Here is a 23581-nt window from a genome sequence, read left to right on the forward strand (position 1 = left end):
TGCAATGACAGAGATTCCACAACCTCCCTAGGCAATTTATTCCAGTGCTTAACCACTCAGAGTTAGGAAGTTTTCCTAATGTCCAACCTAAACTGCCCTTGCTGCAATTTAAGCCCATTGCTTCTTGTCCTATCCTCAGAGGTTAAGAACAACAATTTTTCTCCCTCCTCCTTGTAACAACCTTTTATGTACTCGAAAACTGTTACGTTCCCTTCTCAGTCTTCTCTTCTCCAGATTAAACAAACCCAATTTTTTCAATCTTCCCTCATAGGTCATGTTTTCTAGACCTTTAATCATTTTTGTTGCTCTTCTCTGGACTTTCTCCAATTTGTCCACATCTTTCCTGAAATGTGGTGCCCAGAACTGGACACAATAATCCCGTTGAGGCCTATCAGCCCGGAGTAGAGCGGAAGAATTACTTCTTATGTCTTGCTTACAATATTCCTGCTAATACATCCCAGAATGATGTTTGCTTTTTCTGCAACAACATTACACAGTTGACTCATATTTAGCTTGTGATCCACCAAGACCCCCAGATCCCTCCTTCCTAGGCACTCATTTCCCATTTTGTATGGGTGCAACTGATTGTTCCTTCTTAAGTGGAGCACTTTGCATTTGTCCTTCTTGAATTTCATCCTATTTACTTCAGACCATTTCTCCAGTTTGTCCAGATCATTTTGAATTTTAATCCTATCCTCGAAAGCACTTGCAACCCCGCCCAGCTTGGTATCGTACGCAAACTTTATAGGTGTACTCTCTATGCCATTATCTAAATCATTGATGAAGATATTGAACAGAACCAGACCCAGAACCGATCCCTGCAGGACCCCACTCGTTATGCCCTTCCAGCATGACTGTGAACCATTGAGGATTACTCTCTGGGAATGATTTTCCAACCAGTTATGTACCCACCTTACAGTAGCTCCACCTGGGTTGTATTTCCCTAGTTTGTTAATGAGAAGGTCACGCGAGAGAGTATCAAAAGCCTTACTAAAGTCAAGATATACCACATCTACCGCTTCTCCCCTATCCACAAGGCTTGTTACCCTGTCAAAGAAAGCTATCAGGTTGGTTTGACACCATTTGTTCTTGACAAATCCATGCTGACTTATTTATCTTCTAGGTGTTTGCAAATTGATTACTTCATTATTTGCTCCATTATCTTTCCAGGTACAGAAGTTAAGCTGACTGGTCTGTAATTCCCCGGGTTGTCCTTATTTCCCTTTTTATAGATGGGCATCATATTTGACCTTTTCCAATCTTCTGGATTGTCTCCCATCTGGAATGTCTTATCCTGGTCTCTAACAGTTAAAGATTGGCGTATGCATTGAGGCATAAGATTTAACATGCCTTCAAACTTTTTGATTTTTAAAACAACTCCAGATTGCATATGGATATCAAAACTCTCTCTTTTTGATTTTGCTAAATTCTTGGCCTCAGCCCTGTGAGGGCAAGGTGTTTCAGTCTAATTACGCATTGTATTGATTTTGAATTTGCCACCAAATGGCCCTTTGTTCTTGTGTTAAGAGACAAGGAAAACTAATTCCTGATCTATTGCTTCTTTACAATTCATTATTTTATATACTTTTATCACACCCACCTCCTCTTACTCAACTCCTTTCTAATGTGAACAATCCCCATCTGTTTAATCTTGTCAGATGAGTTTTTCATGCTCTTGATCTGAACCCACTAATTCTGCAACATCCTTTCGTTGCCAATCTCTGAACTCACTAATTCTGCAATATCCCTTTAGAGATACCAGTGATCAGTACTGCATACAATATTTCAGATGAGGACACACCATTTATTTATATTCTCCATCTCACTCCTTATGTATCTTAACATCATTTCCTGTTTTGACTGCTGTTGTGCATTGACCTGAAGTCTTCACTGAGCTGTCTGACACTCCTGTCCCTTTCCTGAGTCAACAATAACTTCAGAAACCTGTAAAATGTTCTGAATAGTTCAATTCCCCCCACCCCATCTAATGTATGTTACTTTACATTTATCAACACTGAACTTAATTTGCCATCATATTGCTTGTTTAGGTCTCTCTGAAATTCTTTGCAGTCTTCTCTGGAACTAGAAACCCTAAACAACAGCTTATATGAAATGGCTTCGTTTGTATCAGTCCAGATCACAAATGCACTGAAAGTGTTTAATACAGGTCTGTCTCATCTTACGCAGGGGTTCCATTCCGCGGTTAGCGCGCAAAGCGAAAACCGTGTATAGCCAAAATTCCGTTAAGTTCAATGGCAGGCAAAATCGCCCGCACTACAGGTATAGTATTAAAATTGTTATTTTTCTCTTTTTTTTGTTTTGTTTTTGCCGACCGCGTAAAGTTGAAATCGCGCATGTTAAATGCGCATAAGATATGACAGACCTGTAATATTAATCAATACCCTTGTAAACAGTCTCAGGTCTGAACAAGGATGGAAAATGAATCTCCCTCCCACATCTACAGTTGGTCACTAGCACCAAAGAGGTGTATAGGCAACACAGTGGAGAACAATAGGAGAAAGTTGTATTAGTACAGTGCTTGCTGTTGGCCGTGCTGTAATTGACCTGTGGATGAACAGGAATTAAGAGTTTGTGGCTGTCAGTCCAAAACTTGTCACCTACAGAAAATCCACATGAAAATATTTTAAATTAAAAAAATCCAGCCTCTTAAAGTGAATGCAAAAGGTATAAAGCAGAATTGTTTTTACCTTGAGGTTAACATTTTCAAATTTTCTTCTAATCGAAACCAAATCAGCTTCGCTTTCTGTATCTACAATTTGAAGTTAAACACTAAGTAAATTCCAATTCATCCAAAACCAATGTAATAAATTTGTATTTCTGTGAATTATTTTAAACTGACATTGTGAAGACCAAACTGCCCAAAAAATTATATCTTGAAAAAAATACATTTTTACAAAATCCTGAAGAAATACGTTCCTGTGTTATATTTTTAATTTAAATCTCATTGAAAGTCAGTGGGCTCCGAAGCACGTAAGTCACTTTTGAAAAATGGCGTAACCAGAGCTCTTTGAGATGGATTATATATATCCACACTCATGGGATGTGCTGGACAGTGTAACTCAAATGGTGGAACTTTCTCACAGGAGTGACTGTTAGAGAGCTCACATGCCCCTCTACCCCACTGTTTATTCCCAAATGTTCCAAGGGCAAGACTATTAAAGGGGACATGGTGACCTCTGCAGCCTTAATTCCTTCCACGGTTTCCTCAGTCAATATTTCATTAGGACTCTGAAGAGGACAGGAAGGTTGGCAAGGAGCGTGTATATGCAGAGTCCATCTCAAACAACTCCGGTTAGAGGTAAGTAAACTCTGTTTTTCTTCCTTCAAATGTCCTCTGCATATTCCCACTCATGGACACTCAATACCCTGTTCAGGGAACATCAAACAAGTCTTCTAACCTTGCTTTCTCAAGTGGAGAGTTGTGAGACGTGCAAGAACTTTTCCCCCCCCACTTCCCTTCTAGGCAATGTAACGTGCAGATCCGGGAAATCTGACTGTGAACCTATGTGATGCACTTGATCTAAAACCATGACAGAAGAAGCTAAAAGTACTGGTGATGAAGCTATCACCACTTCCGGAACTTTCTTTAGATCCAATGCAATCCTCTGAGCTGGAGGATCCTTAGCTATACCGATTTGCAGGGTGGATAAAAATCAAAGATTTTTTTTTTGTTTTTTAAAATCAGATTTTTTTTTGATAAAATGCTTTTTGAGGAGAAAGCCTATCTAAAAGGTAGTTTTAATTAAGATAAATAATAGCTCAAAGATATCTCATCATGGAATTATAAATTCTAATTCTATAGTATGAGACAATATATTCATGTAATGTTAAGAAAAGTTTTGTAAATGAGTTCCAATAGTTTATGGATTAGGGACCCAATCTTATGGGGTTTGACAGGCATCTGTAGAGATTATTTAGGTTAATCCTTCTATCTACCCAATGGGACTCAGTGCTCAGTCTAGAAGATACCATTAGAGATGCTTAGTTTTACAGTTCTCAAACTGTGGATTAGTGTCTCCAGAGGTAACATGCTTGTTAACAGCAAAAATGTTTTTAAATAAATAAATAAATAAATAAATAATATGTAGAGGTGAGAAATAACAGACCTCAACTCTATTGTCCCTCTGCAAATTTGTGTACACAGAGTCAATTGCTTACCTCTCTCTAAAAGTGAAAAGTTTCAAAAAGTTCAATGAATAGAAAGATTGTTGGGGGTGGAATAGGTCTGGACAAGGAAAAGAAGTCTGGAGATAAATGTACGAAGTGAAGGACATATACTTGTTTTGTTAAAATATTATACATACATAACGTTGTTTTAGTTAAATAAAACAATTTAAATGTCTGTCTGGTGATGTTCTCCTCCTAATACAGCATGGCAAGAAAATCCTCCAAATATTAATGATTAACCTGTTGAATTGGAGCTAGTTCACCACCCAATGACTTCATAAATATCTGCTTCAATTAACTTTGGTAAATGAAATAACCAAACAATCATTCATTTTCTGATATAGCTGTAAAACTAATCTGAAAAGTTTTCAAAATAAAACATGGTTTAAAAATGAATAGTGTGTACCTTCTAAAAATGAAACCTACATCTATCTCTGAGTTGTGAAGAATATGTATTAAGGTTATAACAACCAACAAGAATGCCCTTTTATGTAGAAAACCATGAGTAAATTGAGTCTTCCTGACTAGCGATTTAAATTATTTAAATCAATTTGATTTAAATCAAATCCACCCTGCCCATTTGAAAACCTAGCTTTTGATTTGGGATCCATTATTCTATGATCCTGCTCAAATGGATCTGAGGAGTGTGGGTCTCTCTCTCCTTCTGTTAGTCCTGGTAACAGAAGTCTTTTTGTCCCATACTACCTTCTTTGGAACCAAGACAGACAGTTTCCCTGTCTGTGCCTCTCACACAGGGCTATGAAGTAAGAGCTTCAAAGTTGAATCTGGTGATTTAGGAGCCAACTGCAAAGCAGTTTTGTCACTGGATCTCAGGGCTGAACCCAGTGTTTTTTGCATTGTGGTCTTCTGAGAGCCAAAACTTTCCAGCATCAATACTGGTCGTTTTGCATTATCATCAGATCCCTTTGTGGTGTCGGATCTGAGAAGCTTAGCTATTAAAGCTTTTTGAAGCAATAGGTCTTAGTCTGCTGTTGCACTCCTTGCATGCTCTCAGGGTAAGCGTACTGCAGACAAAGTATTCTGAAGAAGAATGACTCTCACCACGACATACCAATCATTTAGTATGGACATCCGATGCCAGGAAGACTACTAGACGCTTTAAAGCCAAGTATCTTTGCCTTTGGATACACCATGGAACCAGTAGTCAGAACCAAAGTCTCTATAAAGTTCAATAAGAACAAAACTTGCCTTAAATCACAAACTTAAGCCAAGACTAACACCAACTATAAAGCAGTAAACTACACAAAGCTAAAGCACTATAATCATCTAAGTGAAGGATCTAGATTAATGAAGGTTTACATCCATCTGATGCTGCAGTTGGAAGGAACTGAGTCTGCAGAGGGTGCCATGCCCCCTTTTAAAGCCTTGCTCTCAGAACACATTAGAGAACGCAAATGAGTAGGAGGCGGCATGAATGCTTTAACAGGCCTTGCTAGAAGAAGTTTCCACCATCTGAGCTACAGTAGCCGTAAGATCCCATGAGTACAAATATGCTGAGGAGAGAGATAAGGACATTTAAAAAACGAATGTGACTGTCCGTTTAATTGTCAGAAATGTCTCATCTTGAAATAGTTGTTTTCCATTGATAGATAAATGCAGAGGGGCATTTTAAGAGATATGCGATGACATGCTTATGGATAGGGCCCTACCAAATTCACGGACATGAAAAACGCTTCATGGACCATGAAATCTGGTCTCCCCCCTGTAAATTCTGTCTTTTGTGTGATTTTACCCTATACTATACAGATTTCACAGGGGAGACCAGTGTTTCTCAAATTGAGGGTCCTGACCCAAAAGGTTGTGCAGAGGGATCACAAGGTTATTTTAGGGGTGGGGGCACACCATTTTGCCACCCTTACTTCTGCGCTCCCGTCAGAACTGGGTGGCAGGAGAGCAGCAGCTGGTGACCAGGCGCCCAGTTCTGAAGGCAGTGCCCCACCAGCGGCACAGAAGTAAGGATGGTAATACCATACCATGCCACCCTTACTTCTGCGCTGCTGCCTTCAGAGCTGGGTGGCCAGAGAGTCGTGGCTGCTGACTGAGGGTCCAGCTCTGTAGGTGGCAGCTCTGCCTTCAGAGCTGGGCTCCTGGCCAGCAGCTACTACTCTCCAGCTGCCCAGCTCTGAAGGCAGCACTGCCACCAGCAGCAGTACAGAAGTAAGGGTAGCAGTACCACAACCCTCCCTACAATAACCTCGCGACTCCCTCACCACACACAACTACATTTTGGGTCAGGACCCTACAATTACAATACTGTGAAATTTCAGATTTGAATAGCTGAAACCATGAAATGTATGATTTTTAAAAACCTATGACAGTGAAATTGACCAAAATGGATCATGAATTTGATGGGACCCTACTTATGGAGAAGTTTCATTTTCAATAATTATACCAAAGAGATTATGTACCAACTAATCAGACTGCTGCACTGGGATATGAATTATAAGTAGAACATTACCAACCATTACCTTACTCAAAGGGACAAATCTTACTCTTACAGATAGAAAAAAATCTCATCTGAAGTATACAAGTTGTGTAATGCCATTCAGAACACAGCTATTTGAAGACAACAGTATTAGTAAAAGTGTCATGATCAATTAATAAGTCAGTCAGGAATACAAAACATTTTCAAAAGTTTGAAATGGAGACTGTGACAACAGTTGCAGGAGTCCTGGTCTCTCTTGCAGACACATCATGATGGTTCAGTTCAATGACTTCACTTGCATGTCCATTAAAATTACTCCCCATGCCTTTCTGGTACAAACCTCTTAGGCACTATGGTGATACACACAAACCAAACAAAAAAATAATAAACCACTCATCTCTACTTTGCAGTACAAGTTTTCATACTTTCTCCCCCTTTTGATTTATAGAAATGGCAAAAGGATGCAAATGAACCTATTTCAGACTTAGAGAGACAATGTGGGTAAGGTAATATCTTTTATTGGACCAACTTCTGTTGGTGAGAGACACAAGCTTTCGAGCTTACACAGAGCTCTTCTTGCCTGCCATACCAGTCACTTCTGTGCTGGAGTCTAATCAAGAACACGAATATTGCACTGGTCAGCATTAGCAATGTCTCTTATGGTCCCTAGTCAATACTTCAGCTATAACATAATAAGAGTGTAAAAAGCAGACCCAGATTAAACCCACCATTTTAATTATTTTGGAAAAATGGCAACTAGCAGGACTTCCATGCATTTTAAATTAATAAATACTAATGGCAAGTATAATAACTTTATTGAAATCTTACCTGTGTCAGCAACTTGAATTTCTTCATAGGAGTCTATAAAGGATTTCCTAGCAGGTTCCTTAAAATAAAAACACACATGAACAAAGTCACAAGAACTAGTAGCAGTTTAGCTCTAATAATCTGGACTACTCAAATTCCCTTTGCCATTAGTTCCACTGTTACTGCTGGAAAGCCCAATTCTCTTGTGAAAATGACTATGTCAAAATGGCATCGTAATCAACAAAACTGCTCCTAAAGCCTGTTCTTGACTCTCAGCTGAATACTCAGTTTTTTACTACATTTTACTCCTTTTATTCACAGAGAGCCAACATAACAGTGAAAGGAAGCTAGTGTGTACTCGTTTTTTTTATTTGCCTTTAGAATATACAATAAAATATACAAGTTGCCCAAAATGAATGATTAACATTCTTAAATGTTAGGGAGAGAGATTTTCAGGGGAACAATATAACAGCTCAACAATGATATAGTGATGGGGATCAGATAGATTAGTTTAATAGAATAGCTAAAAGAATTTTGATTGCTGTATCTTTACTGTAGGTAATCTATGAGCCAAAAAAAATCCAGTTTGAGGTTCAGATTCCATGTTGAGTTTGTAGACCTGGCAATTAGGGAAAAAAAACATATACTTATAAACTAAGTACATTTCATCTGGTGTCATGCAGAGACAACAAATCTTCAACATCACAATGTTATTCTTGGAGTAGAATCAAGAGCAGAGCCACCTAGTTTCGAAGTAGTACCACACTTGAGGTTACTTAACTGCAAAGGCTTTTTAAAGTGTTTATATGAAGGCTGCCTTGCAAAATGGTCATGGAAGTTTACCAGCTGAGAAAAAAAGTTTATTCCCTCATCCTCTATTATAAGAAGGATAATGAAAAGAACAGAAATCTTATTTTCCTGTCAATTATAGTTGCGTGCCACAGAAAAACAGAAATTTGCAAGACTGATTAACTTACTTTACTGCAGATACTATTACATTATGGAGAGAGTCAAATGAAGTTTTCTACTTACACAAAGAAAGGGACTGGTTATCTGCAACTGGTTTTCTTAACACTATATTAATATTCCCCAGAATGTAGGGGTTTGATCCTGCACCCAATAAAATAATCGGAGTCAATGGCAATAAATCACAATGTATGCAGATGAGGCTCTTAACGGTTTATGAAAAAGGTTTCAGTAGAGAAAATTTCAGAGTCAATTTTTTAGTAACTTTTTACAATTCAATGCAAAGGTACGGATACAGACAAATAGCTTTTTCTACATGTTTTCAATTGACATCTTGCAACGAGGTTCTTAAAGAACTCTGGTAAAACAAATCTAAACACTATTTTTCTATCTAATTCAAAAATGCACTTTGGACTGAAGACAACAGCAAAATGCAGACAGACAAAAAACTTTCAGGAACTTGAAACAAATAACTAGAAAAACAACATCATTACTTAAAGGGTGCAACAAATCCATGAAGCCTGCCATACTGAATTTCAGGTACTGTTTCACATTTGATCCTGAGAAGGAGCAAGTCCCCAAAGCAACTAACCCTTAAAAAGCCCGTAGAGTTTACAACTGAAAACACCTTAAACATAAGTAAGGTTAAAAAAAAAACCTGTCTTCAATTGGAAAAAACAACAACCACCACCACCCCATCTGTAGGTTTCAAAGCCCACAAGAAATAGCTCTTTCATTTTAGATTAATTTAAAACAGAGGCTGGGATTCAGTGGATGTTCATAGATCCACAGCACAGTAGGGAGGAGATAATCACATGATGGACAAAGATAGTTATAGAAGACATAATACAAAAGACTATTTCTATACAGCCTTTCATATAAACAACATGCATTTCTCTATAAAAAGTGAAATAAAAATACAACTGTCAATATGTGCAGTACAAGAGGAAAGAAGATTATAGTACACTTTTAAAAACAGTAGGAACAGGCTTAAAAAACTCCCACCCCACTTTAGAACAATGGTGACCAATACCAAGGTCCAAATATAATTTCCCAATATTGTTGAGAGCTATAACCAGAGAAAAAGATGATAACTGCTCTAAGGACCATACTGCTCACTGGCTTTCCTGCTTCACTCTACCCATAAAAGCCTCAGCCTGCCAGATGACTTAAGCTTAGCAGGATTCAGTCGTTAGTAAACACTGATGTCACCTGACACACAGAAATGGCTGAAAAACATATCCATCCATTGCAGTTAGCAAATGACGTCTCCCACACACCTTATGCCCATAGGGTCCAGTATCCCAGCCACACAGGAAACTCTCTGCAGCCCTGCTGTTACAGTCCCACTCACTCATTCACCAGCTGGGAGTGTGGGGACCATCCCTGAGGAGGAGCTATTCAGCAGCAGGGTGGCCTCCTTGCAGTCAGGGACTCGCTCTCCTTCCCGTGGTCTTGGGGGGGTCTCTGCTCATTCCCCATCAAGACCGCAGACTTCCCTGCAACTTGTGCCTGCAATGTCATTGGCCCTGCAGCTGCGCAGGGAGCCCCTGCAGCCTTTCTGTTAAACTGTGAACATTTACTAAAAAACTTGAGGCCCAGTTACATCAGGGCTAGACACCTAAGTAGTACAGTTTAGTTGAACTTCTGTATGACGTGGGGTGCACCAAATGCAAGGGCACATTAGATCAGAGTTTGACGTAATCTGGACTCCATTGCACCAAGTAATGCAATTAGAAACCATTGTGCCCCAGCACAGATAAAATGAAGCCTCAAACTCATCTTGATGGCAGATGGGGGATACAGCTGAAAAGGGTATGATAAGGCACAAAACCCATAACAACTGCAGATCACAGCGAGTTGCTCCATTGCTTTAAAGATAGGAAAAGTAAATTAGATGATCACAGTAACTATGAGAATAAATTCTGTTTCAACCCATGAAGGAACATGCACATACTAATAGTAAGAGCTCTTCTAAAGGATGCAACTGGCCACAAAGGAAGCATGTGCATTCAACAGCTGAGGAACTATATGGACAATTCTTGAAGGAGATGCACTGTTGCAAACACTTTGCAAAAATTCAAATATACAATGTCTGAACCAAGGTGGAATACTGTAGTAGCCAAGGAAGAAAACATACAACCTTTTTGAAAAAATTAGGATCTGTATTAAACAGCATGGAAATTTAATTCAATAATTCACACTTTTATTTTAAGTTAGGCTCTTATAAAAATCATACAGAATCCTGCAGGAAGAAAAACATAGTAATTATATTTACATGTCATACATTAATGTCTAACACATTCACATTTGCCAGAACACTTTGTCCATACCTGAGGTACTTTTAAATCTTCATCTTCAAAATCAGAGATCCATTGCTTTCGTGTTTCTTAATTAGAAGGTATGAAAAAAAGACATCTCTTTTAGAACGTGACATATTGCAAATGAGTGTTAGATTTGCATCCAAAAACTGATTTAACTAATTCCTCATTTAGACGTAAATATTTATAATTAAAGTATTTTCTAAATAAGTAAACTCCGGAAAAGTTTAACAAATTCAGCACACATACAAAGGAATGAAAGAAAGGAAGAATGACACACCACGTCAGATTTTCACCCAATATAAATTGGCATAGTGTAACTGAAGTCAATGAAGCTATGTTCATTAGATCAGCTGTAGATCTCGCCCGATGCTTTTAGACAGATACTCAAAAACCTCTCTAACAGACAACTGCAAACTATTTGTAAAACACTGCTAATCTCTAGGGACCCAATCTTACAATACTTAAGCAACTGTCTTAACTTTATTTATGTGGGTAGTTCTATTAACCTCATTGGGACTACACACAAATCAAGTTATACAAACACACACTTAAGTGTTTGCAGGATCAGAGCCTATTTCTATACAGTACAAGTAATATTTGCCTTTAAAATATACAAGTTGCCCAAAACGAATGATTAACATTCTTAAATGTTAGGGGGAGAGATTTTCAGGGGAACAAGTATAGTTGCGTGCTAAACTGCCCTTTATACCTCTAGAAGTCATCCAATAGTTCTGGACTTCTGCATAATCCCTTCTAGCTATGAAGCTTTCCCATAAGCATTGGTTCCTGAACATTTTTACTCAATTTTTTAAAGTTGTACACATCAAAAAAAAAATGCATGCCATAGATACTGGAAATTACATTCAAAGCATAAGAATTTCTCTTTTAAACAAAAAGATTTACAAGGCTTACACTAGAGTCATTAATTTGCTCTTTTAGGTAGATAAATATTTATACTACTTACAACTAGTAATTACTGATTACGAGTTGCAAATACTGTTAGAACCATTTATAATGTTCTAATGAGATGCAGCATGCCTTCTTCTGTGTTCTTTGTGTGGATTATTTACACAGTGCCCAAAAATGTGCTAGGAAGCAAGGAAGGAGATGATTTAGACTAGAGCTACATTTTTTAGTAATATATAAGGAAAAATAGAGAATCATAAATATACATTTGTCTAGTTTCAAGTAACTTTTATTTTGCCTTTTGCCTGCTCCAGATACCTGCCTCAAACACAGCACTGCATTAAATGAACACTATTTACACATAATAGCTCTGCTGGTGTTCCCAGATCTGACCCTTCCTGGACTGCTTCACCAGTACCATCTTGCAACTATCAAATGTGCCATGACTGAACAAGGGAGCGACACCTCCACATGCACACATCAGTGTGAGCTCCTATACTCTTCCCGCGTGCTCCCTCAAGTGACACCAGAAGGTGGATATCCTCTGCCTACATTTCCTGGTACTGTCTTTGAGAGTCATGAGAGAAGAGGAAGAGGAAGAGGGGAGGCAATTTTCTATGTATTTTGAAGGGGGTAGCAGGGAAGTTTGGTTTTTTTCCCCACCCGCTACTTCAGGAGCTTCATAGCTTTCTGGTATATTTTGGGCAGCCCATCTTAGAACAGTTTCTTCCTTTACAAATGGTGCTTGCCCTCCTTGGCTTAAGGGAGCACTTGTCTCCATCCTTATATTTTAATTTTATTTTTCGTTCATAAGAAGCAAAACAAATGTAAAGACCTTAACAGCATCTGTGATTATAAAAAGAGTCTAAAATGTGCTCCAAGCTTTTTTCTCCTTTAAGAATCCAGTGAAAGATTTTACTTTGTGCTTCAGTCCCCGCCATCTTCTCCCTTAGCTTATTAGTGCACCAGAAGCACTCAGCCTAGCTGATTAAAAAAAGAATAATTAAATTTCCTTAAAACCGGTGATTACATCTGATGCCAACTTTGTTTAATTTGTATTTAGAGCTGTGAATACTCTTGAAGGGTAATTTGATTCTTGATATACTAAACTAGATACTATCCTTAATAAAATTTCTCAGACTGAAAACTGATTTGAAGTAGTTGAGAAGAAATCTGAAAATATGAAGAAAAAGCCTTTGGCTTTGGAAACAGAATTAAATAATACTAATAGGCATCTTAAACAAGGATAACTCCTTGTTTTATTGGAAAACAGGATCTAGTTTCTCAATAGTAGTACAGCCTCTAATATCTATACATGGGACATGCTTTTGATGTGCACGAGAGGCAGGGAAAAGGAGTAATTAACTCAGTTTGATATTATTACACTATTAGCAAGAATTTGATTCTCCTCTCTAGAACTAAGGATACCTAATAAAAGTTCTGTACCTAAATCTTCCTAATCTGCTGGTACTAAAACTGTAGTTCTTATGTCTTCTCATGACAGAACACATGTGATGCAATTGGTCTGCAAAAAATGGAAACATTATGTATAATAAAAATATATGTATAACCAGACAGTCTAAAGCTACCCATCCATGTTTGACATAGGAAAAAAAAAAGTTCCTGCAGAAGGAAAAATTTGTTGCTTTTGCTTTAACTGCTTCAAGTCTGTTTCTAGATAAACTGAGGTTAGTCAAAGATCAAAGCATTATTTATATTTATTATGATAGGGAAAAACCTTTTGGCTTCTTAAATTAAGCATATGGGGATCCTGCAAATATTTATTCATTGTGTTCAATTTTACACATACAAGTAGTCCCACTGAAGTTAGTGGGACTAATTTCATGCCTAGCAGTTTGCAGGATGAGGCCTTAGAGAAATGCATATGGAATGATAAGGGTAGGAGGACCAAACAAGAGGAGGATGGGATTACTCGCATGCATAAAGTTAAGCACATGAGTTTATGATGTTTGCAGGATCAGGACCTTAGCTTATAAGTTCTTTGGGTCAGGGATCACATCTTGCTCACTTTGTGAACATGACGTACATCTACAGTGGATTGCAAATATCTTTTAGCAATATATTTTATTTTTAAAATGCTGATTCAGGGTTATATTACCCCCAACTTAACTGTGCTATTGGGAAGCAACAAGGGTAGTCAGATCAACCAAATTTCTGCTTTTGTCCCTATAGAGCAAAATCCATTAAACATCACAGAGGGGTTTTTTGTTTGTTTGAAACTGGAACAAAACATCCCCTTCATTTAAGTAAGAAAAAATTTGGACTATATGTTAAACACCACAGAAATATCATCCTGCCAGGAGTTTAACACATTCCTTCCTTGGTCCTCTTACCCCCACTGTACACTTTATATTCTGTGTTGAAACTGAAATTAATATAATTTGAAAATGTAGAAAACATCCAAAAAAATTAAAATTAATGGTATTCTATTATTGTTTAACAGTGCGATTAATCGTGATTTTTTTTTCCAACTACTGATGCTTGTCTTTGCATCCTGAATGTTCTTTGAACATAGGGGTGGTTTTGGTTTGGTTAGGTTTTTCTTTGTTAATGTATTGTTAGACTGGGTTAAAGGTGGACTCTTGAATGGGGAATGAATGTAGATAGCACAACAAAAGGATGTTGGGGTCAACTATCCTTTAGGGTTGAGGGCCTTTTTCTTTAAATGTAACACTTGTCCTTTACTATCAAGTTCAACTGATGTAGTTACACTGTTTATATGGCTCAGGTGTGAGCACAAGAGCAGTATTCATAAATCAGATGGTGTAATAGAAATTCTCCCTGAAAAAAGGTTTCTAGTATGTTAACTGTAGGCTTGATCCAAAGACCACTGAAGTCATTTGATCACACCTCTTAACTTTCTAATTTTATAATACTACATGTATATGTTGACGGGGGGAGGGGAAAGAATGGTAATTAAAACATATTGTTAGGTAGTGGAATGAAATTCAGACACTGGAACAGCCTCCAATGAAGACTTCAAAAGATAGTGTTTAATGTCTCTGCACTGGGAAGTCTTCGCGTTAAGCAAAGGATTTGACCCTAGCCCTGCTATGTGCTAATGGCATTGGAATTAATGCCAAATAAATTTATTTGTTGGGTTTGAGGGTTTTTTTGTTTTGTTTTTTAGTATTCTAAAGGCTTGATTTGAACTACTTTTAAATCTCATCTTCTTTATTGTATGCAAGACCATGTAGAAGAAAAAACACTTCACACCTTCTGTTTGTTTTTTTCCCATTTTATTAAAGTAAGCCCTATAGCAGAAGTATTTTTGAATTTAGTTATGCTAGTCTTAAGTCCTCCTAAGCAAGAAATACTTTACATTTGTTATCAAAAATGGATGGACAGCATGGATGTTTCTCTGCTTTTGTTCTGAGGCAAAAAAATAAATTTTCCAGTTTTTCTCTTTGTTTATGTATTTGTATTAGGGCTGTCAAGCGATTAAAAAAATTAATCATGATTAATCATGCAATTACAAAAATCAATTGCATGATTAATTGCACTGTTAAATAATAACAGAATACCATTTATTAAAAGATTTTTGGATGTTTTCTACATTTTCAAATATATTAATTTCAATTTCAACACAAAATACAACACATTTCCCCTTTCCCTCCCTTCCCCCCCAAGTTTGACCCCTTCCCAACCTGTCTATTCCAGCCCTGTCTCTTCCCCACCTGTGGCTCCTTGTCCCAGGCCCTTTCTCCTTGCCTATCCAGTCCAAGTCTCCACCCCTAAGGCTTCACATCCTAGTCCCACTCTTCTTGCCCCGTCAGTCCTAGGGCAGGTCTTCGCTACCGGGGGGGGGGGGGGGGGGAGGGGAGGACGATTTAAGATACGCAAATTCGACCTATCGGAGCCGACTTACCCCGCTGTGAGGACAGCGGCAAAATCGACCTCCGCGGCTCCCCGTCGACGGCGCTTACCCTCAACTCCACTGGTGGAGTAAGAGCGTTGATTCGGGGGATCGATTGTCGCGTCCCGACGAGACGCGATAATTCGATCCCCGAGAGATCGATTTCTACCCGCCGATTCAGGCGGGTAGTGTAGACCTAGCGCTAGTCTCCCTCCTCATGCTCCTCATACAATCTAACTCTCTCTTCCCACCACACCCCTATTCTTTTCCCCCCACTGTTTCTTAGTGACTGTCTCTTAGACCAGCCTGTCCCAGTGTCCTTGCTCCCCTTCAGCTCCTCATCCAATCTCAGTGACCCCATCCGCTCCACCAACCAGTTCCCAGAACCCCATCCCCCACCCCCTCCCAGTCTTAATCTCCGTGCCCAGCCAGTCCTAGTCTCCATTACCCCCACTAGCCTCAATTCCAGCTTCTCTCCCTCACTCCCTCCAGTCCCAGTTTCACCAATTTGTCCTAATTTACTCCTTACCTTCCCCCCGTACAGCTTTTGTTCACTTTGCATTCAAATCAGACTGCTTCCTCCTCCATGCCGTCTGAGTGCTAACTGGGGGGAGGGGTCCCTACGAGCACAGGAGAGACAAGCTTCCGAGCTCTGATTTTCAATACCCAGCAGCACCTAGGCCCAGAGCAATCATTAGAGGGAGTGTCCTGCTTAGCCTGCATAGCCCTGAGCTGGAACATGCTCAATCACTCTATGAGGATGACTAGGGTCCAACCAAAGTCAAGGACCATGAAATCGGGTCTCCCCCCGTGAAATCGGGTCTTCTGTGTGCTTTTACTCTATACCGTACAGATTTCACAGGGAGGCCAATGTTTCTCAAATTGGGGGGGTCCTGACCCAAAAGGGAGTTGCGGGGGGTGTGGGGGGGGGGTGTCACAGTATTGCCATCCTTACTTCTGCATTGTCTTCAGAGCTGGGCAGACAGAGAGTGGCGACTGTTGAATAATTTGGCTGAAATTTTTCAAAACTCAGCCTGAGGCAAACATCCAGCATGGAAAATTTCAGCTTGAAAGATTTGGTTGCTATAAGTAACTGAAAACAGGGTCTTATAACAGGAAGTGTTGGGAAATCTTAATAAGCAATGATACCAACCACACCTACCGTGTAAGCACTCATTTCAAGCTTTGTTTAAATCCACATTTCTGAACCTTTTGGAGCATTCGTCTGACCTCCATTCACTAACAATTTGCACTTTGAAGAGTTCAGATTTAAAAACAGGACTTTTTAAAAATATCCCATAGTAAAAATGTATACAATAATTAGGGTTGTAGCTCAATAGCAGTTAAATCACGCGATTAACCAAAAAAAATTAATCGCGATTAATCACAATTTTAATCGCACTGTTAAACAATAGAATACCAATTGAAATTTATTAAATACTTTGGATGTTTCTCTACATTTTCATATATATTGTATTCTGTTTTGTAATTGAAATCAAAGTGTGTATCATTTTTTATTATAAATATTTGTACTGTAAAAATGATCAAAACAAAAGAAATAGCATTTTTCAATTCACCTCATACAAGTACCATAGTGCAATCTCTGTCGTGAAAGTGCAATTAATAAATGTAGATTTTTTTGTTTTGTTACATAACTGCACTCAAAACAATGTAAAACTTTAGAGCCTACAAGTCCACTCTTGTTCTTGTCTACTTCTTGTTCACCAATAGCTAAGACAAAGAAGTTTGTTTACATTTACAGGAGATAATGGGGCCCTCTTCTTATTTACAATGTCACCCAGAAAGTGAGAAAAGGCATTTGCATGGCACTTTTGTAGCTGGCATTGCAAGATATTTATGTGCCAGATATGCTAAATATTTGTATCCCCCTGCATGCTTCAGCCACCATTCCAGAGGACATGTGTCCATCCTGATGACGCTCTTTAAAAAAATAATGTGTTAATTAAATTTGTGACTGAACTCCTTGGGGGAGAATTGTATGTCCGCTGCTCTGTTTTACCTGTATTCTGCCATATGTTTCATGTTATAGCAGTCTAGGATGATGACCCAGCACATGTTGTTCATTTTAAGAACATTTCCACTGCAGATTTCACAAAACACAAAGAAGTTGCCAATGTGAGATTTCTAAAGATGGCTACAGCACTCAACCCGATGTGTGGAGCATGCTTTCAGAAGTCTTAAAAGAGCAACACTCCAATGCGGAAACTATAGAATCTGAACTACCGAAAAAGAAAATCAACCTTCTGCTGGTGGCATCTGATTCAGATAATGAAAATGAACATGCGTTGGTCCGCATTGCTTTGGATTGTTATCAAGCAGAACTAGTCATCGGCATGGACGCATGTCCCCTGGAATGGTGGTTGAAGCATGAAGCGACATATGAATATTTATCTTGTGACGCCGGCTACAACAGTGCCACAGAGAAAGCCTGTTCTCACTTTCAGGCGACATTGTAAACAAGAAGCGGGCAGCATTATCTCCTGCAAATGCAAACAAACTTGTTTATCTGAGTGATTGGCTGAACAAGTAGGACTGAGTGGACTTGCAGGCTCTAAAATTTTACATTGTTTTATTTTTGAATGCAGTTTTTTTGTACATAATTCCACATTTGTAAATTCAACTTCCATGATTAAGAGATTGCACTATAGTACTTGTATTAGGTGAATTGAAAAATACTATTTCTTTGGGGTTTTTTTGTTTTTTTTTTACAGTGTAAATACTTGTAATCAAAAATAAATATAAAGTGAGCACTGTACACTTTGTATTCTGTGTTGTAATTAAAATCAATATATTTGAAAATGTAGAAAAAAATCAAAAATATTTAAATAAATGGTATTCTATTATTAACAGCACGATTAATCGAGATTCATTTTTTTAATCGCTTGACAGCCCTAATGATAATCTTATAAAAAAAAAAAGTTCACGCTTTTTTAAAAAAAGGCATAGTAACATGTCCAGTAGTACCACTGTAAAAATATTTTCTGGAGTGAAGACAGCAGATGTCTTCAGTCTTATACTGCATAGCATATTAAAAGCAAATGTATATTTCTAAAACAACACACATAGTGATACGGCATTTTTATTTTCCTTTTGAAGAGATTAAATACAGTACATGTTGAAATATACAAAACTTTTCCTTTACCTGTGGTTTTTTGACATTGTGTGGCCCTCTGCAATTAAAAACAAAAAAAGAGAAGAGTCAGAAGAACCTTAGAACAGTGTAAGTTATTTTGCAAGACACTTATTTACTTTGCTTATTTATTTATAAGGGTCCTGATTCTGTAAAGTACTATTCAACCTCAATTCCCAACAGCTTTTGGTTGCAGTCTAAGAGGTTATTGACCTACAAAGCACTGACTATCCTAGGATCATCTTACCTGAAGCACCACCTTACTTTCTCAGACCATACTGCTAACTGTTAAAATCAAAGACACGCAAGCTGCAGCTACCTTGGTATATCAGAGAGCTAAGGAGAGAGCATTCTCCTTTGGGTCCCTCAAGACTAAAAATTCACTCTTCTTTCCTTTAATCTACCTAGTTCAAAAAAATCCAGATTTGTTGACCTTCAAGACACTCCACACAGCCCACCTTTTAGAACAGCCATTTGGGAGAAGACTGAAGGTTTGGTTTCTTACAAATGTTTGTAATATACATTTGCTGAGGGGGCCAATATTTGTTTTTTGGAGTGGAGCAGAAAGAGAGGGAAAAAGGAAACACATGTACTATAATTTCCACAACAATAAAGGAGGAAGAGAATTGAGCCTGGCATGTGCACACTTAGGCTATGTCTACACGAGAGACCTTACAGCAGCAGAGCTGTACCAATGCATCTGTGCTGCTGTAAGATCTTTCGTGTAGCCGCTCTATACCAGTGGGAGAGAATTCTCTCATTGGCATAATTAAACCATGTCCAACGAGCAGCAGTAGCTTTGTCAGTGGGAGAAGATCTCTCATCAACATAGTGCTGTGCACTCTAGCACTTGTCAGCGAAACTTATGTCATTCAGGGGGGTGTTTTTTCACACCCCTGAGCGACCTAAATTTTGCAGACAGAAGCGGTAGTGTAGACATGGCCTTAGAGACAACTCAGATTGCAAAGACATTGTAATTCCTTTATTTCAATCTCTACAAAACAATGCATGTTAATAACGCTAGAGGTGGGACCCCAGGGCAGAACTTAGCCAACTGCTGTCATTTTACCTCAAGTATACTTTAAAGTCAACAGTGATATGCTGAAGAGGTACAAGAGTACTGTTAAAAGAGCTTCAAACTGTATTCTCTCCACAATATTTTTTTGGCCGCTGAGCTTATTTGTCACTATGAAATGGAAAACTATTTCTCTTTGATTGTATCCCACAAATATTCTTTGGAACAGCAAGGTTAAATTAAGGAAATCATACCATGCAAGAGAGTTATTAGATACCTTATGTAATTTTTTCTTCCATTCGTTAATGTTTTTTTCTGACATATCACCCCATAGCTGTGGTCCTAGATATAACAAAACAAATTACTACAAACATTTTGCATACATTACAGTACAAGTCTATGTTGAATAATCTTTCTGTATTTAAGGAGTGTGTGTGAGGCAATGAAAATACCATCAAAACCAAACTACACCTGCAGGTCATTTACGCTGTGTGTTGGCCAGCAATTTATATGAAAATGACTTCTTTAATGCAGTTCTATGTTTGAGATTAAATTGGATACAGTCAGTAAATTCAAAGTTAGTTTCCTTAATAACATAACTCAGCTCCATTGCATGTTATGGCACTGATCCTACAAAGACCTAATCAAGCAGCTAACTTTATATGTGAGTAGTCCCATTAAATGCACCAAGCCTTTGTGGAGTGTACAGCAACTCGGATGATTAAGTCTTCCAAGGTCTGGGACCTATATATAGTGTTTCCTATAACGTGTAAACAGATGTTACAAAAACCAGACACATTACCAGCCATTGCAAATTCACACATTCCAAGTGGCAAAAATGTAAACACACAAAAAATCCAACACTAATCCTTAACTCCTGATGATATATTTAATCATATTAAGATTGTAAAAGCCTTTAAAAACACACAACCTAATTGTGGACCTGGGACTACATAATAGTTGGTATTTTTGTAGCATTTTACATATGCGTACAATAGTTAAGTTAACCTTGTTAAGGCACTTAGGTATCAATCCTCATTTGACAGGTAGGAAGCTAGCAGAGCAGTTCTTGGCTCCAAGTAACATATTCAAACCATTAGACGACAATGCCTATTAAACTGCAGACCATATGACATTTTAGAGAGATCTCAGCCTTTTAGGTTAGAATCTCCTCATATACATGCAACCCTTCTGACAACTTTTATCAGACCCTGGAAAAACATGTACTCCCCCAATCTCAGTACAGTAACTGAATTAACCATGGGTTTCAGAGTAGCAGCCGTGTTAGTCTGTATCCACAAAAAGAACAGGAGTACTTGTGGCACCTTAGAGACCAACAAATGTATTTGAGCATAAGTTTTCGTGGGCTTCAGCCCACTTCATTGGATGCATCCAGTGGAAAATACAGTAGGAAGATATACACACACACATATATATATATATATATATATACATACACACACAAACAACATGCAGTGGAAAGATTATATATCTTTCTACTGTATTTTCCACTGCATGCATCCGATGAAGTGGGCTGCAGCCCACGAAAGCTAATGCTCAAATAAATTTGTTAGTCTCTAAGGTGCCACAAGTACTCCTGTTCTTTTTGTGAATTAACCATGTGCTCTCACAGTGAAGAAAAAGTCTTCTTAAGATAACGCAATCTATTCCATCCAATGAGATACTGCAAAATATTCACATCACAACAGCTTTTACATAACAGCTACCGGGTTCTCCCCTTCATTCTCTTTTCTCACTTACTTTCCTTCCTTTAAATTCCTCTTCTACCCTAATGTTTGTTCCTTACAACTCACTATAGTATTAATCACTGTTCTCTTGAGCCCCAATGACTTTTTTTGGGGTCTAAATAATGACTAAAATTGTAATTTCCTTTTACCCTTCACCCATTGCTACATATGGACATAGAGCCAGAGCCTGTAAAAATTACCCATGCATTGCATTTTACATATGGCTTCGATGGGACTATGCCCATGGGCAAACTACAGCAGATACTGAAGTTTTTGTAGGATCTGGACCACAGAGTGAATTCTTTTTGCCCAGACATTATCCAGTCCTATTTGTGTAAATCTGTACACTGTAGTAGGTCTAAAAAAATAAAAAATGAAAAATGCTATTTTAAGGAATTCTTACCAATGGGTGTATCGTAAGTCAATGATTCCATAGAGACAAGTATATCATCTTCAAAGGGATAATTGTACTATTACAAAACAACAACAACAAAAAAACAGACCATTTTAACAGAAATTATTGGTTAAATTTCTAACAGCAGAGGTTTTACATAAAGTTCAAAGATTTTCATAAGCTTGTGTAGATTGTGTGTGTGTGTGTGTTTCAGAGAGAGAGACTTTTACTTTAAAGTATTTTAAAGTCTGCAATCTGACAATACCCACTTTACTTTAGATGAAATACATTTTTAAAGGCTATAAATACTGCTGTTCCAGGGCATAAGCCAAACACTAATTGACAGGTGTTTAGAAGTAAATGTGCACCATGGACAAGATAGCCCATAACTGTCCTTTACAGGGCTTCTTCCACCTTCCTCTGAAGTAACTGGTTTTGGCCATTGATAGACTGAGAATCTGATTAGAGGGCCTACTGGTCTGATCCCGTATGGCAATACAGTCTAGAGGGGACTGGCAAGATGAGAAAAAGCATTTACCATCATCATGATCTAAATGCTATTACCAAGACAATGAAGGGTGTTTTAAAAAAATACTGCATACATATTTTTAAAGTTTATAAATAAAGATGAAGACCAAACAAAAATACTTGGGGAATTTCCCTCTCTAAGGCGCTGGATGTATCAAACGGGAGCCACCACCTTCCCTGTCAACAACGTGGAAGCTGCAATAACTTGCTTGTTACCAGTGACATCGCTGCCACATGCAAGACCCCCGAGCTACAAGCTTCCTAAAATTAACTCCCCAAACCAAACGTGAGTAAAAGGCCCCCGACTTCCCGAGGGTGACACGCCCGTGCGCTCTCCAGGCTTCCGCGGGACTGGGGGGGCTCAGCACCTTTGCGAAGTTAAGTGACGGACGACGCATGTAGGAGCCTAACTTTATGCGCAGACACGTTGGAAAGCGGCACCTAAAGTTTTACACCGTTGAGCGCCCGGCCCCCAAGCGCCGCCGGCCCGGGCGGCTGATTTCGATGGGGGGGGGGGGGGGGGGGCGGGGCTGGCCAGCGGCTGGACTTTGCCTGTCGTTCTGCGACACCCCCGCCCCGCGCGAGCCTGGGCCGCGCGACTCCCGGCATAACGAGGGGGGGGGAATGACGAGGCCCCGCCCCCACCTCACCTTCTCTATGATCCGCTGCAGCGAGTCCACGAACCGCGCGTTGCTGCGGCGCAGCCTCTCCTCCAGCTCCTCCATGGCGGGGCGGGGCGCCCCGCGCCCCCCGCTTCCCCCGGGCGTATCCGTCGCTCCCCAGTTCCTCGTCAAGCTTCCTCGCGCCGATTCAAACTTCGCGCCGTCTTCCGCAGCCCCTGACAACCGGATTGGAGGTTGGCCGTGTCACTTTATTCGGAACAGCGAATCAGTGATCCTAGAGTCAATGTTTCTCCTGTCGATTGGCTATCGTAAACGGAATTCCGCCCTTTTTTCCTTTTTGTGTCCCGCCCATCTCCTTCTCAGAGCTCTCTAATTGGACGCCGGACTCGGAAAGGACGAGGATTAGGAAAAAGGGGGAACGGTCTCTGTTCTACCTAGCAACACCGGCCCACTGTGAGCTCCTATTGGAGGGAACATGCTGGTGGCCGGCTATTGGTCACTGCGGCCCTGAGTATTTCTTTTAAACCCCAGCTGTCCCCAGAGCCATGAAGAGAAAATGCTGGAGAAAAGGGGAGGGGTAGTTTCTCTTCCGCTGCAGACTGGAGCCC

The 23581-nt window shown here is 39.2% G+C and overlaps 1 protein-coding gene across 13 annotated transcripts in view; it reads right to left on the minus strand.

Moving 5' to 3' along the window:
* HJURP (Holliday junction recognition protein) overlaps positions 1–23205 on the minus strand; it is a 40945-nt gene extending 17740 nt beyond the window's left edge. For 2 of the 13 annotated variants that reach the window (XR_010599570.1, XM_065588287.1), the window contains exons 1-7: positions 22719–22925; positions 21832–21898; positions 19958–20022; positions 18678–18705; positions 10741–10796; positions 7463–7520; positions 2709–2770 (exon numbers count right to left, since the gene is read on the minus strand). Coding sequence is in view for 11 of the 13 variants with exons in the window: in XM_065588287.1 (XP_065444359.1) it covers positions 2709–2770; positions 7463–7520; positions 10741–10796; positions 18678–18705; positions 19958–20022; positions 21832–21898; positions 22719–22748 (366 nt within the window). In the remaining 2 variants the exon portion in view is untranslated. Of the gene's footprint in view, positions 1–2708; positions 2771–5260; positions 5354–7462; positions 7521–8473; positions 8552–10740; positions 10797–11695; positions 11761–18677; positions 18706–19957; positions 20023–21831; positions 21899–22718; positions 22928–23000 lie in introns of those variants that run through there. The other 11 variants (XR_010599569.1, XM_065588281.1, XM_005283707.5 and 8 more) reach the window with 11 other exon arrangements.
* Between the last annotated feature and the right edge of the window lie 376 nt (positions 23206–23581).

Source organism: Chrysemys picta, chromosome 1 (assembly GCF_011386835.1).
Source record: "Chrysemys picta bellii isolate R12L10 chromosome 1, ASM1138683v2, whole genome shotgun sequence".
Lineage (NCBI taxonomy): Eukaryota > Metazoa > Chordata > Testudines > Emydidae > Chrysemys > Chrysemys picta.